General features: G+C 34.6%; 3 protein-coding genes across 4 annotated transcripts in view; 1 reads left to right on the forward strand and 2 right to left on the reverse strand.

The window, feature by feature from the left end:
- LOC126767938 (hypoxia-inducible factor prolyl hydroxylase) overlaps positions 1-11,319 on the reverse strand; it is a 48,642-nt gene extending 37,323 nt beyond the window's left edge. The window contains exons 1-2 of the mRNA XM_050485755.1: positions 11,032-11,319; positions 9,478-10,968 (exon numbers count right to left, since the gene is read on the reverse strand). Of these exons, the coding sequence (XP_050341712.1) occupies positions 9,478-10,223 (746 nt within the window). The 5' untranslated portion in view covers positions 10,224-10,968; positions 11,032-11,319. The remainder of the gene's footprint in view (positions 1-9,477; positions 10,969-11,031) is intronic.
- LOC126767978 (enolase-phosphatase E1) lies at positions 9,103-12,744 on the forward strand. 2 transcript variants are annotated; one of them, XM_050485815.1, is made up of 5 exons: positions 9,103-9,366; positions 11,723-11,838; positions 11,903-12,177; positions 12,253-12,509; positions 12,567-12,744. In XM_050485815.1, exons 2-5 carry the CDS (start codon positions 11,767-11,769, stop codon positions 12,704-12,706), a joined length of 744 nt encoding a protein of 247 aa, XP_050341772.1. In that variant the 5' UTR covers positions 9,103-9,366; positions 11,723-11,766; the 3' UTR covers positions 12,707-12,744. The 2 variants fall into 2 exon arrangements, with proteins under 2 accessions (XP_050341772.1, XP_050341771.1); XM_050485814.1 differs by lacking the exon at positions 9,103-9,366 and having other exon boundaries at positions 11,690-11,838.
- LOC126767934 (uncharacterized) lies at positions 12,673-15,257 on the reverse strand. Its single transcript, XM_050485739.1, has 7 exons — positions 14,832-15,257; positions 14,418-14,754; positions 14,186-14,356; positions 13,854-14,123; positions 13,616-13,802; positions 13,369-13,547; positions 12,673-13,299 (listed from the first exon to the last, which is right to left on the reverse strand). Exons 1-7 carry the CDS (start codon positions 15,067-15,069, stop codon positions 12,816-12,818), a joined length of 1,866 nt encoding a protein of 621 aa, XP_050341696.1. The 5' UTR covers positions 15,070-15,257; the 3' UTR covers positions 12,673-12,815.
- Between the last annotated feature and the right edge of the window lie 530 nt (positions 15,258-15,787).

Below are 15,787 nucleotides of genomic sequence, written 5' to 3' on the forward strand. Positions count from 1 at the left end.
TGATATTCAACAACGACACGAAACGTAATTTTCTGACAATGGAAAAGAAAGGAAAAGACAAAGTCAAGAAATTGGATCTCGCCAGGTTCAAAATGGCCAGATAATGCCACAACCACACCTTGAAAAAATGTGTCCTAACGTGCATACGTATACATACAAAACTACTTGTACATAGTGTAATTAAAACATCGCAGAGTAGTAATGGAAACCGCAGCTGGAAGTCACGTTTGAGTTATGAAAAATTAAACAGAAATGTATTATTATGTGATTTTCATTTTAAACTAAACAAAAGTGTGTTTACATTTTTCATAACTTTTTAATGAGAAAAAACAGCAGACTTTTAAATACAAATGCAATTACAAGTACTAAATGCACAAATAAGCGCTATTTTCGTAGAATTTTGTAATTACACAAACATACATTGTGGCAAAAAAATACCCACAAATTTTAAATAATAATTAATTATTCATCAATATTTATTTTTTCGCCTTGAAAGTAATCCCCACCAAACGTAACACACTTATGCCAACGATTTTTCCAGTCCCCGAAACACTTTTCATAAGTACTTTTTGGGATGCCCTTCAGCTCCTTCAGTGAACTCTGTTTTACGATCTCTTCGATCGACTGAAAACCATTCCGATGAATGTTGCATGTCAAACTCTTAAATCCATGTCTCATTCGCAGTTATAATGTTCTCCATGGGATCGGAATTCGCACGATAAAGCATGTCCAAAGAGACCTGTTTACGATAATATTTTTGAAAAAAAAACCTCAGCTTTATCGGGAAGAATCGAGCAAGAACGCGTTTCATACCCAAAATATCCACCAAACTCATTCGAACAGACTCGCGAGAGAGGTCAGCCATCTCTCTAACATTTGCCTGACGATTTTCAAGCACCATATAATACTCTTCACTTTTTTAATATTTTCATCAGTTGAAGAGTTCGAAGGTGGTCAGGAACGTGGCATGTCTTCAACGATCGCTCGACATTCCCAACGATTTCACACACACAATTTTAGACAAATTCTTTGTTCGATATTCTTATCCAATGTAAAAATCGCAATGTCCTACTGAGGTGTACCGACTTAAGCAGCTGCTGTAAACAAATTGGTGGAGGACAGTCCTACCAACTTAGCGAAAGACATACTTTTGAAATATTCTAATTACAATTTCCGGGTGCTGTTTTGTCCCAATGTACATATATTTATACTTTGATTAATTGACAAGTTAAGACATACATATGTATGTATTTGTTATGTATATGGATATAAATATAGTAGTTGAAACAGTGGGTCGAACAAAGATTCGCACGCATTCCCTTTTTTTAATTTTTTCGCCCAAAGGTGTCCCTTGCTATTGATGTATAAAGTTTCATTTTTATTGATTTTTTTTTTTTTTTCGTCTTCATATACATTGAAATCGTCTTCATATATATAAAGTCTTATGTATAATTTGAAATGAATTTTTGATGACTCATGAGCAGCTCTTGACCGATGCTACGGCTGCTACTATGCCGGTCTCTTTCGACCAATTCAGCGATTTTATCGCAATTTTAGACGACAGGCCTTCCGGAGCGTGGCGCATCTTCGACCACCTCTACACCATAACGAAAACGTTGAAACCATCGTTGTGCGGTGGAAATGGAAACTGTATCGGGTCCATAAACTGCACAAATTTTATTGGCGGCTTGAGATGCATTTTTGCCTTCATCGTAGTAGTACTGTAAAATATGCCGTATTTTCTCTTTATTTTGTTCTATGTTTGCGATGCTATAACTCACGAACGACTTAAAAGAAACTACAATCAATCAAACACGTGTTAGCGCGTGAAATGAGCTTTCCAAAAAGGTATATCATGACCCGATGCGACGAATAAAACTAGAACTACGCGCTTTCAACGCCAACTAGCGAAAATACCGCGAGACTTTTTTGACAATATGACTTCATATACATATATGTAAGTATGTATGTACATAAGTACATATCTCGATTAGTTTTAAGTGATACAAACAACCGTTAGGGTTATACTCTGTAGCAACATGTTGCAAAAGCAGAAAAAATGGCAATAGAAACCAATGTGACGACTGTTACAGTGAGTAACTGTTAACACACTTGTAAATGTATCTAAATATTTGTTCGCGTTTATAATCTATTGACACACAAATTACATACATACTTATGTATGTATGTATGAATGTGCGAACAATTGCAAACCTTTAGTTGCTGATAGCAAAATTTGATAGCACAGTGCCGAGAATTCTCGGAATTGCATATGATGTCAAGTACGCTTGAGTGCTACGTGGAGTAACGGGTTGCTGCAGCTGGAAATGTGCATAAAACACTCAAACCGACGCAAACAAACAAAAACATTACTAGGAATTTGCGCAGCAAGTGAGTAATCCCATAAAGATGGAATGTTAGCGCACATATACATACATGGACATAAATGTACAGTGTTGGGAAAAAACTTAGCGAGATGATACTTTAAAAGCCTAGGAAATCAGTAGACAATTATCTTTTTAGTTAATTAGTTAAAAAAACAAAAAACTTGTTAGCAAGATGATATTGTCATGTGGTTGTTGTTTTGACAGTCTTTGAATGGATAAAAATGTTCGTTTCGATCACGTAAACCCGACTATCATGGGTTATTATCATGTCCGTGGGTATTATCATGTGGATGAGAAAAATTATTGACTCCGTACTACAATGTATTCAATTATACTCCAATCCATAAATGTTCATATAATTTTCTATTAAGGCCCAGTGTGCTCAAGTAATAAGTTAAAACCACAAATTTTTATTCTCTCCTGAAGCAAGATCTCTTCGATTTTGTATTTTATGAGAACGATAACTGGTGTTCACCGCACCCGATGTTTAGTTTATTTATAGTGCGAATTTTAACGCCATCAATTTTAACGGCAACTTTGAGATACACGTCGTCAGTTCTTTTAGATATTTTTTTGTAATCATTGACGTATTTCAGAGGAAATAATTCGATGATCATTGCAGCTTAAGTAAAATACAAGTAAAAAGAAAACACACAGAGCTACTTAGCCCAGTATGGCTATCGGGAATATGGTCACTACACCAAATATGGTCCATGCCACCTTAGCATTTTGGTTCTTCTCTGTGCCCATGTAAGCCGAATATCCGTAACGATTTTAAATTAATAATGACAGTCACCACAGCAGCCGAGCATAGAAATATTATGAATAAAGAGCAAAAAAGCGAAAGGGAGATACTTGATAAATTGGTGATGATATTAGGTTGTCAAATATCTCCCTTCCGTTTTTTTGCTCTTTAATCAATGCTTTATAAAAAGTGTTACAGTGATCGGATTTAGTTCAAATATGCGCCGTTTCGTTCGATAATCTGTTTAATCCTCTAGCGGATTTGCATTTAACGAAGGAAAAAAAGAAAATAGCGCGAATTTCGACGTTAGTGCACTCCATGTTTACACGTCTATAACTGTTGAACTGTTGAAGACCTTTCAAAGATGTATAGTATTGCCAGATACGAGCTCTGTAGCGCTTTATACTATATAGACGCGAAATTCAAAAGACAAAAAGGCGGAAGGGAGATATTTTCAAACCAATATAAGTACAGTAGTATCTCGATAGATCGGACACCCTTGATGTTGGGCGTCGTCCGGATAACGGGGGTGTCCGGATTATAGATATTTTTTTTAATGGTTATTTGCGGGAAAGAAATTTGACACAATTAACATACATTTTTAATTCAAATTCAGTTTTTATTAAAATTTTATTTAAACATGGATACTTTTAATTGTAATGCATTTGAAAAAAAGTATCAATTTTGGTCTGTTTAGAGTTTTCTCTAAACATTTTATCTGCAGTTTCCTTTAAGCGTTTTAAAGTTAAAATGTCCATAGCCGAAGCGTCAATTTGTTCTGCCCACTGAATCGCTTTGGAAAAAATACTTTTTGCTTCACTAGTTACTACTGATTTTATTTTCCACTTCAACTATGCTATAGTCAGAGTCAGAACCATTTTCCTCAATATTATCGTTTTCTAACACAGACTGCACAATTTCCCGATCAGAAGTGGCCAGATTTATTGAAGCGATGATGGTATGAATTTCATTCATGCCTGAATTAGCGGCTGTAAGTTGAGCCAGAGGTATCAAATCTTCCTCCATCCATTCTTGTCGGTCACTACACAACAACTGGTTCCAATTGCGTACAATATTCTGCTGTGATATACCTAACCAAGCATTGTTTAAAAGTGTGACGCAATTTCGTAGCGTAAAGTTTTTTTAATGCAATTCCAATATCTGTATTATCAATTAGAAGATAATTCAAAAGTTGTTTTCTGTAAGACACTTTAACATTTTGAATTAAATTTTGATCTAAAGGCTGTATGATTGCTGTCTAATTGGGTGGAAGAAAGACAATTCGAAAATTAGTGTCTATGTCAATATCTTCTGATCTTGGGTGGCATGGAGCATTGTCGATTAGTAAAATAGCTTTTAATGGTCTATTATTGTCTTGCAAAAATTTTTTTACATCCGGTATAAAATATTTCCTGTACCATTCAGTAAATAAGAATGTTGACATCCAACCTTTTTAGTTGTTTTATAAGTTACAGGCACATTGCAATTTTTAAATGATCGTGGATTAGTTGATTTGCCTATTACCAAAAGGGCTAGCTTATGTGTGCCAGATGCATTGCAACAAGGCATAAAAGTTACGCGATCCTTTGAAATTTTTCGACAAGATGCAGATTTTTCTTGCGAGTGCGCCAATGTATTTGCAGGAATAACTTTCCAAAAGGCTACCGATTTATCTGCATTATAAATCTGGTCATGGTCTAGGTTCATTTCTTCTATAATAGATTTTAATTTTTGCCTGAATGGTTCCACTGCAGAAACATCACTGCTTACTTTTTCACCACAAATTTTTAATTTCCTTATGCCATGTCGTGCTTTAAAATTTGAAATCCACCCCAAACTTGCCCCAAAATCATTTTTGCCAGTTATTTGATTATAGAAATATTTTGCTTTGTGTTGAATCATTTCGGTTGATATAGGAATATTCTGGTTTCTCTGTTGAACAAACCAAGTCATTAAGGCCTTCTCCATATCCGGATGTTCTCCTAGTCTCATGGTCTGCCTTTTTTCTGAGAAATACCACTAAGTTATTAAATTTGGAAACCAAAATTGGTTCCACTTTAACTAACCTGGTTTCTGCACACAGTTGGACGCATACTTTCTGATAGCATCACGTTTCTTTTTTATGTCAAATACAGTAGATTTTGTTACCCGAAATTGTTCTGCAACGTATCTAATTGATTTGAAAGAGAAACAAAAGTCTGCATTTTTTGTAGCGTCCGGATTAAAGAGTAAAAAATATAAAACTGTCCGGATAATAGCAATGTGCGGATTATAGAGGTGTCCGGACTAAAGGGTGTCCGGTCTATCGAGATACTACTGTATGTATATAAGTCATATTAACCCAACTACAAAGCATATTTGCAGTTTCTTTCGTCAATAATTTGCAATTTCAACGAGAAAAGCGCCAACCTTAGAAACAACAGTTTTTCTAGTGTAAGATTTTATAAAGAGAGATACTAATGGTAATAAAAATCATGGTGGTAAGTAAAACATTAAAAAATTTAATTAACATTTAAATATTCCCTTTTAATTTTGTAAACCTTAATAAAAAAATAATTTTTAAATTTCTTAACCAAAATAAGAAAAGTTATTTCGTGTTCTGACTCCCATTTTTTAATTAAAACCAAATTTTCAATTTTCAAGCTATAACAATTTACTAATCTACTACTAAAAAAATTGTTTGATATAAAATTTGCAACCTGGAGCAAATTGTTTATATTTTGCGCGGCAGTGTGAATGTGTCGAGGTGTAGTTGGGTAATTGGAAAACCTCCCCTTAAAAAAACAATATTAATTAACAATACGAGTTTTCAAGAAAACACATTAAAGTCAACTGCGCAGATATAAACATATGAAATAGTAATAAAGAAATTTCTGCGCATATACAAATGTACATACATATGTAGATATGTAGTATGAACAAGTGTGGAGTTGAGAAATAAAAAAAATTATATAAAATCACGTTGCATTCACATTAGCTGCAGCGCGTCTCAGTAAAGGAATACATATTGTATGTACATACATACCTACAGAGTTAACTGTAACCAAAACAGACGCAATAGCCGGCAAGTCGAGCCGTTAATGACCAGCTCAGCAAAATGTACTATAAGTCTGTACCTACATATTTATGAAATGTAAATGCGTAAAGTGTTTTGAACCGCCTATAATAGAAAATATGTATTAAAAGTGATAAGCAGTGAGGTCTAAAGCAATTTTAAGCAAAATTCGGAAGAGGTGGCATCTAATAAAGTAATTATATGCATGTGTAGATAAAATATGTATGTATGTATGTATATTTACATATATTGACTGACGTTTGCCTTGAACAACCGTTAAAATAAATAAAATCAAATAGATTAAAACGATAGCGACAAAAACTGATGGCATACATTCCTCACGTACTCACTTATCTTTGATAAATTTAAACTTCTAGCAATAAACATCAAGTGAGTGTGTATAGCAGAACTCGTGCAAATATAAACAAATCAAATCGATTATTAATTTAAAGAGCTTAAAATATAATATATATACATATAAACTTGTGAGTCCAGAAGTTTTTATAGTACTTGGCCATTATATCTAAAAATGCACTAAATTAAATAAAACAAGTAAGGAAGGGCTAAGTTCGGGTGTCACCGAACATTTTATACTCTCGCATTATAAAGTGATAATCGAGATTTCATAATACGTCATTTACATATTTTTCAAATACCGTATTTTTGTAAAGTTTTATTCCGCTATCATCATTGGTTCCTAATGTATACATATGTATATTATACAGAGAAGGCATCAGATGGAATTCGAAATAGCGTTATATTGGAAGAAGGCGTGGTTGTGAACCGATTTCACCCATATTTCGTACGTGTCATCAGGGTGTTAAGAAAATATTATATACCGAATTTCATTGAAATCGGTCTAGTAGTTCCTGAGATATGGTTTTTGGTCCATAAGTGGGCGAGGCCACGCCCATTTTCAATTTAAAAAAAAAAAGCCTGGGTGCAGCTTTCTTCTGCCATTTCTTCCGTAAAATTTAGTGTTTCTGACGTTTTTTGTTAGTCGGTTAACGCACTTTTAGTGATTTTCAACATAACCTATGTATGGGAGGTGGGCGTGGTTATTATCCGATTTCTTCCTTTTTTGAACTGTATATGGAAATGCCTGAACTTTGTAGAGTTTGGTTGACATAGCTATAGTAGTTTCCGAGATATGTACAAAAAACTTAGTAAGGGGCGGGGCCACGCCCACTTTTCCAAAAAAATTACGTCCAGATATGCCCCTCCCTAATGCGATCCTTTTTGCCAAATTTCACTTTAATATCTTTATTTATGGCTTAGTTATGACACTTTATAGGTTTTCGGTTTCCGCCATTTTGTGGGCGTGGCAGTGGGCCGATTTTGCCCATCTTCGAACTTAACCTTCTTATGGAGCCAAGAAATACGTGTACCAAGTTTCAACATGATATCTCAATTTTTACTCAAGTTACAGCTTGCACGGACGGACGGACAGACAGACATCCGGATTTCAACTCTACTCGTCACCCCGATCACTTTGGTATATATAACCCTATATCTGACTCTTTTAGTTTTAGGACTTACAAACAACCGTTATGTGAACAAAACTATAATACTCTCCTTAGCAACTTTGTTGCGAGAGTATAATAAAATTAATATACATACATATACATATACACCCTTTCAAGAAAGTATCGGGAATTTATAAATAAAACGAAAATTTTTGAATCATCATCCAAATTTATTTTATCGCCTTCAAAGTAACATCCATTTGAAGCGATGAACATGTGCCAACGCTCTTCCAATTGTCAAAACCTTTTTATAGCCACTTTTCGGGATGGCCTTCAACTCTGGCGTCGAATTTGTTTTGGTGCCTTCGAATTCCCCGAATTGGATATTTCAGTGTGGAGAAAGATACAATTCACAGGAGGCCTTATCAGGTGAATAGTGTGCTTGCTCAATGATATTTGTAGAGTGTTTGGCCAAAATTTAAATCAAATATGTACGTTGATTTAAATTTTAAAATTCGACAAACACTACTGAGGTCGCCTGGCATAAACAGCTGCTGTAAACACACTGGTTGACAGATCGCGCTAATTTTAGGCAGCACAATTAAGGACAGTTGTACCCACCTAAAAAAAAATTACCTGTCTTTCATATAAGCGGGAGATGAGAGGAGGAAATGAAGAATTCCCGATACTTACTTTTTTATTTGTCAAGATATGTACATATATTCACAAAATTTGATTTAGATTAATACTCTAAAATTTCCGAACAAATTGTTCGGATTGGACGGCTGTAGCATATAGCTGCTATACAAACTATCTAATCAAAATCAAAATAAAGACTTTTTTATACCCTTTTATGCATCTGGAAGAGTATTATAGCTGCGCTGTGCCGAAGTTAGCCTTTGATCTTATTTTAGGATTCATTTCTTCATTATTTGCTTGAAACACCTTTAAACTGATCGGTAAATCGGCTTCAACAATTAAACGAGAAACAACCGTTAAACTGTCTACAGTATGAACGCTTTGTAATTGTGGCACTTAATGCAACTCCTGAAAACTAAAAGTATGTATAAAATACCTAAACGTCAACAATTCAATAGTAAGTCTACATAAAAGACGGTGCGATTATGTATTAAGATAGCGCACAACATTGTTACAACAAAGTTTCGAAAAACAGTTTTTGATGAATAAACTTAATATTAGTAAAAAGCACATTTTTACTAGACTTATAAATGTATGGACGTATGTAAACATACCTGAATTAAATTTATCTATAATGCTGTTTAGGCAGCGCATATACAATTCAATAATGAGGTATGGTAAAAGGTTTATAGCAAAGAATAGGTACGTATGTATGTATGTACAACGTAAATCAGAAGCTTATATTGCCAAGATAGGACAACTTCATTTTGAAATATTAAAATAGCGTATTAGTTTTATTTCGGCAACAGCGGTGAACACATCTAGAACTCTTTACTGTAGCTACCTTAATTTTAACGCGCTATTTTGAAAAGATATTATCGTTATTGGGAAAATATATAATATTTATTCGGTCATCCGTGGTTGTAAATATTTAATTGATAGGTGCCCCATTTGCACTTTTACCAGTTTTTCAATGTGACAATATGATATACATATATGTATATACAAAATTAGCATAAATGCAGACGCGAGAAATTATTCGTAATTAAGTATTGCATTTGCAATAAATGTTAGGTGAGTACATAGTGGATAGAAACCGTTTAACTTTAAAGTTTTCGATTTTAAGTTGTTCAATATAACAACAAATTTGTGTATGTATGTATAGTTTAAAAAATCTTCACTCACTTTGCATTTCCAAAAGCGTTTTCGTCCACGCCACCTCCGCTTCCAACTTGACAGCTGATGCTTTTCTCATAATGATGATGTGTGTTATGGTTGGTAAGGTTTGCTGTGTATGGTGTATGCGATGGCGATATCTGTTGACACTGCAATTGTTGGTGCATTAATTGCTGTTGTTGTTGATGATATTGCGGCGATAGCAAGCGTTGATCTACATGGTGATATTGCGGTTGCATGCATAATGACGTATTGTTTTGCATAATACCAGCACCGGTCACTGTGCCACCTGTATCTGATATTTGGTTGGGATTTGCCTCGTTAGCCAATCCATTTGTCTGGTTGTATGCAACGCCATTGTCATTGTTACCCATCATCACAGCCATGGGTGGTACTGCAGTTAGTATGCTAGGATCAACTTCAGCACTTTCGTTACCGCCTAGTAGTCCAAAGCCTATAATAGCCATATCATTCGTGGATGTTGTCCAACGATGGTGACCAGCATCAACATCGTTGCTTGTTGTGGGCATTGATGGCGCAATTGTATTGCTTAGTGTTGTGGCAGCAACAGCCTGTTGCAGATGTTGAATGCGATTTTCATTCCTTTGTTTGGCTAACATACGGCAAGACTGTTTATGCATGGGCCAGTCCATATGCTGATGTGCAGTGGAACAGTAAAAAATCGACTTACATTTGGCGCAACGCAACAATTGCTGCGTTGTACCGCAAATGGCACACTGTGGAAATTTTTCCATTTTTTAATAATTAAACTTCAACAATTTCAACTTTCGATTTTTTTTTTTTTTGATCGTTTAAGTAAGCTTTTCAACTTTACATCTTATACACTTGTTAAAACCTGAAATACTATTCTTCTTTGACCTCCAAAGAGTATATGCCTTCAATTTAACCTTGACAGGGGCCTTACTTTCAGCAGTGGATATGTCTTTTGATTTACACTTTGCACTATTTCTTCTTTATCTTGCACTTCGATTGCAGCTGCTCTTTCCCGTTGTCATCGCAATTGTATATAAATGTGCTGAACTATTTTAAGTGATTTTGCAGCTGTTTTGCCACTTTTATCTTATTTGTAACTATTACACTTTTAAAAGTAATTGTTGTAATATAAATCTGTTTAGCGGAATATTTGTTTACATTAGCTTGAATATTTGGCTATTGGATACAGCATATGGGTTAAACGCGACGAGAGGGGTAAATCAAAACTCTACTATGCACCTGCCCCTTCGAGTCGGTGACCGAACAATTTTCACTTTAACCCCCTAACTCGTGTGCCAGCTGATAACGCTTCCGTTGCTGCTGCGATTTGTGGATTACTCTTGCACTCTCAAATATTTATAAAATTTTGTGGTTAAATCACGTAGTCACAATCGTCTATGAAACGCTCTAAATAGCTTTTGAGCTATTTCTCTTTGTTGACTTTGTCTCTGTTGCAAAAGTATCATTTGTTGTATTTATATTTCCTTCCATATCAGTTCCAAGAAACTATTACCATGAAGAAAAAATTTAGTAAATTTATAAATTTGCTGCTTAATTTATGTATATTACCAAATTGATATCTTAATACTGGTGTTGAAAGGGATTTATTATATATTTATTTATTATAGGTTCGCTCTCTCCGCTTTTGAATTTAATGCAGACGCTGGAGATCTATTTTAGAAATTTAAAATATACGCAAGCCAATCTAGTGTTTTTTTGATATTGGCGAATTTAATATCCTAATATGCATATATAATATCACAAATATCGTCAATAAATAACAATTGTTTTGCTAAATATGCAATTAACGGCTTCAAATACACTTTCACAAAATTTTCGTGCAAATTTGACATGCTGAATTACGAATTACGAAGAAACGAAAATAGAAAACGTCAAATTGGTTTGAATCGTTGACATTGTTAAAAGCGTAAAGCGATAAAAGCAAGTAGAAAGGAAATTGAAAATAAATAAAAATGTTAAATGTTGCCGTATGATAAATATTTCAAGTATGTTAACAAACATCTATCAAGGGATTAATGAACGATTTAAAAGGGAAAAGCATGTATGGTTTTTATATTAATTACCCCCAAAACTCTATAATTGCAACTAAACTGTTATTTATTGACATAACGCTCGTCAGCCATTTCTAAATAAATGTAGTAATGTAGCATTTCACTTTTGTTCTGGCAACACTGCTGTTATCAGTAAATTTCCAGTGGGAATTAGAGATATGTTTTCAGCTGTTCCTTTATCATTCAAGCTATTGGAAATTAACGAATCTCGGTTAGGTTGAAGTAAATTGGTATGCCTGAATTCACAGTGAAATTAATACTCAGCGATATTGAGGGAACCACGACATCCATTAGTTTTGTAAAGGTGCAGTCATAGACATTAATTTTTGTAATGATAATTTTTTGAACGGGTTCATTGCTTATTGCAGGATGTGCTCTTCCCGTATGCAAAAACACACTCCAAGGTATTTCTAGAGGATTCTTGGAATAATGCCGAAACTCAAAAGATTGTTCAGGACTTACGCAAATTATCACAATACAAAGATTACTTGGGACCGGTTGATGAACAACCTACCGCTTCGCCCGGGAATGTAGCCAGTTTTGTTAATTTTCTCATAGAAAAAGATCTGAAAGTAGGGCCATTGAAAACTCTTCAGGGATTGATTTGGGCTAAAGGTTATGCTAACGGTAACATTAAAGGACAGTAAGTTGACATGTTTTTGTTAGTACAATATTAAGCATTATTTATTTAACATACTATTTTTTTGGCTATCAAAAGCATATATGCTGATGTGCTGCCAGCATTTAAGCGATGGCACGAGGCTGGGCTGCGTCTCGCTATCTATTCTAGTGGTAGTGTAAAGGCACAGCAGCTACTCTTTGGTCAATCAGAGATGGGAAATTTACTGCCCTATATTAGCGGCCATTATGACACAGCCGTTGGCCATAAGCAACAAAAAGAGTCGTACGTGAATATAGCTAAAGATTTGGATTTACCAGCTGAAGACATACTGTTCCTAACTGATGTCGTAAAAGGTAAAAAGATAATGAGTATGCCTTTGTCTGTTGCATTAACATATTTCTGATTTTCAGAGGCTGAAGCAGCACGCGATGCTGGAATGCAAGTTGCTTTACTAAATCGACCAGGCAACGCGCCTTTAACGGACGACGATAAAACTGCATTTACGTTTGCTGATAATTTTAATAATTTAAAGATAAATTTGAAGGAATAATAATTGAGGCTACATATATAAAAAATACCTTAAGACAACACATTTTTTTATTAAACATTTACACTTTATTTTAAATATATAGAAATTATTTAATTATTGCTTTCAATATTTACAAAAAAGCTCTATCCAGACTAGACAGCTCATCACCACTGTCATTCATTATTGGCGGCTGCTCATCACGTTGCTTTTCATCAGGCTGTGCAGTATTTTTTCTCACAGGCGTTTGTGAAGAGCTTCGCCTGCGTACTTTTGAACTGCCACCATATGTTTTATGCAGGAAATTTAATTTATTACTTCTTTGACTGGATTGACTGCCCATACCATCGTGGGTGCATAATCTTCGACTCTCGGCGCTTTTGCTACGCGTTTTACGTTGTTTAGATTGACAGCAGTGTCTTTCACCATCACGTTGACATGTATGGGTTAGTTTCCCAATATGAGGACCCCAAAATGTTGCGCCTTCCAAAAGTAATGGTGCCGACTTGACCCTTTGACGCATCAATTCCATGTTAAGTTCGTATTCACGTTGTTGCATTGCCTGTTCGGCTTTGCGGGTGGCCAAACGCATAGACAGAATCTCTTTATGAGTTTCACTGAAACATAACATGTAAGTTATATAAACATTTATACTTTGCACGACTTAAACGTGTTAAGTTACTAACTTGAGGGATAGTGACTTCCATGCCGGTGTTTTTCTCACTTCCCAATCGAACTGTGGTGTGTCGTCATAATAAGTACAATTGTTTTTCAGCTCTTTCAATTTCTTTTTTGAGACCTCAACTCTTAAGGTAGCTGCAAGATTCGGTCGCGCTACCGGATGTATTGGTGACGGTGTGATGTGCTATAAATAAAGTTAGGTTATGCTGCTACAGCAACAATCATATCAAAGTTTAAATTTTGACAAAATACCTTTCTAATTTCTTTTTTTGTATCCAAATTGAATATTGAAAATGGCACTTGAAAATCTTTTTGTTGCTTCTTATCCTTCCCTTTCTTTTTTCGTCCACTACTTGAGCGACCTGAAGTTTTGGTTGAACTACTTTGCTCACTTGGTGAGTCGACAACAATTTTCGGTGGAATATTTTTTGGTGATATTCTATGGAGAAGCTATAAAAAATTTGGCTTATATATTTAATTATGTGCTTACATGCTTGTCTTCTGCGAAAAATAACTACTGAATTTTAAAGGAGTTCGATTTATAAGAATTTGCGTGTCTGATCGTTTATCTAACAGGGTTTTGTCTTCTGTAATTTCATTCTGCTTGCAGTCTGCGATTCTATTGATGTCATCGAAGGAATAAGACTTTTTCAAAAAATTTCGTAAACTCGTAGTACTCGCTTTGGAGCAAGGACGTGCGTTTTCACTGGCTTGCTTAAAAATATTACGAAAATTAGCAATTTCTGGTGTTACAGAGAGCCTGAAGGAATATCATAATTTTACTACACAAATTATTTATATCAATTATTCCCAGTTTATTACTTATCCGTGTATTTGGTAGAGTTCTCTATATTTACAATAGGTTCGGTTTTAGTATTCTTCAACTTGCTATCGGTCAAAGTAGCACTTTTATGGCGACTTTTGAGCTCTGCTTCGAAATCTTCTAACGTTTTTTGGAATGCCTTTATTTCGTCATCAAACTCATCTTTATGGCTGATATAAAAAATAAATAAATTTGAAGCTGAAAATATAATTTTATCAATTAAATACTTACCTCTTTACAACGCTTTTCTTTGCAAAGTCTATTTTGGTAGTAGTACCAAAAGGAGTTCCCAACCTGCATTGAGATCTTGTAAATTCTTCTTGTACTTTACACTTTTCTGGTTTTCTTTTGCCACATGCACTACCAGTTGTAGGTCTATACTTCCCCAATTTGCTTGCTCTTAGGCGCTTTCTATTGGCGCAATGGGAAGATTGAGAAGATATCGATGTACTCTCCTCCACTATACACGATTGTGCAGATTTGGTTCGCAACTCACAGCAAGTGGATCGCAAGGTGTCCAACGTGGAGTAAAATTCTTCGTTCGGTAAGTGGTTGATGTCATTGTAGTCTAATTATGAAAACCAAAATATTAAATGAGTAAATCAGTATATCTTTTGGAGTTCATTAATTTTTTTTTTGTTTCACCTGGAATACTATCATAAAGTTTCGCTAAGGAACGTATGCCACTGTTAACCAATACAGAGTCTACGGGTTCAAATTCGGCAGTCTTCGCCGTTTTCGCAGTTCCACTTAATGGCGTTGTTGTCAGTCGGCCTAGGTACATCTTTGGACGATTATAAATTGGCGCTGGACAATTATTACACGGATCAATTGGAACTTTTAAGCATGAATGCAAATAAGATCTACTAATCCGCGTGGTCATAGTGTTAATCACTTATATAGTACAATTTATCGAATAAAGTATGAAGTTTGTTTTTAATTTGTATCAGGTACTACTCTACTAAATTAAAATTTTGTTGATTTATCAATATTTTCAGTTTACTGGTTTATAAGCTTTTTGGTAACCAACGTAACCAAGGTTGATTTGCATTCAGCCATTGTCCAACTATTTATCGTTTATTGGTAACAATTAATCTGTTATTAGTGTAACCACAAACTTAGCAAAGGAATGTTGTTTATGCGTAATATACATATATGTACATACATACTTATATAAAATTTATATGAAATATATACTCGAACTAGGGAGACTTGTCTTTCAATTTGCAATGGGTCCCAAGCATCAAATATATGTATGTAAATACATATGCATTATTTACTCTATCTAATGTATAATTCTTTAAATATTGCCGTAAAGGACTCATTTCAACAGTGAATTTACATTATCGTTCGAAACTCCTATTAAGAAAGGCTTAATTCCATTTCTAAAATGAAATTGCATACCGGAAATGAAATCGAACGCTTCCGCTTATTTTGCAGTATGCTTAATTTCCATGTTTTAATTCAAGATTTTCAGCTAATGTTAGATTAGTTTTTAGGCATTTTCATGGATCTTCCAATTGCCTGAAAATTTTCTTAATATAACTTTATTGCAATTTTAATTATTATATTCAGCTTCAGTTATGCTTCCAATAGATGCC

Source organism: Bactrocera neohumeralis, chromosome 2 (genome assembly GCF_024586455.1).
Source record: "Bactrocera neohumeralis isolate Rockhampton chromosome 2, APGP_CSIRO_Bneo_wtdbg2-racon-allhic-juicebox.fasta_v2, whole genome shotgun sequence".
Taxonomy (NCBI): Eukaryota; Metazoa; Arthropoda; class Insecta; order Diptera; family Tephritidae; genus Bactrocera; species Bactrocera neohumeralis.

Coding starts and splice junctions, on each gene's coding strand:
- LOC126767934 (XM_050485739.1), bottom strand. CDS start 15,069: ATGACCACGCGGATTAGTAGATCTTATTTGCATTCATGCTTAAAAGTT. Junction 14,755..14,831: donor ACTTTATGATAGTATTCCAG/GTGAAACAAAAA, acceptor TTTCATAATTAG/ACTACAATGACATCAACCAC. Junction 13,548..13,615: donor CAAAAAAAGAAATTAGAAAG/GTATTTTGTCAA, acceptor CTTTATTTATAG/CACATCACACCGTCACCAAT.
- LOC126767978 (XM_050485815.1), top strand. CDS start 11,767: ATGCCTGAATTCACAGTGAAATTAATACTCAGCGATATTGAGGGAACC. Junction 11,839..11,902: donor CATCCATTAGTTTTGTAAAG/GTGCAGTCATAG, acceptor TGCTTATTGCAG/GATGTGCTCTTCCCGTATGC. Junction 12,178..12,252: donor AACGGTAACATTAAAGGACA/GTAAGTTGACAT, acceptor GGCTATCAAAAG/CATATATGCTGATGTGCTGC.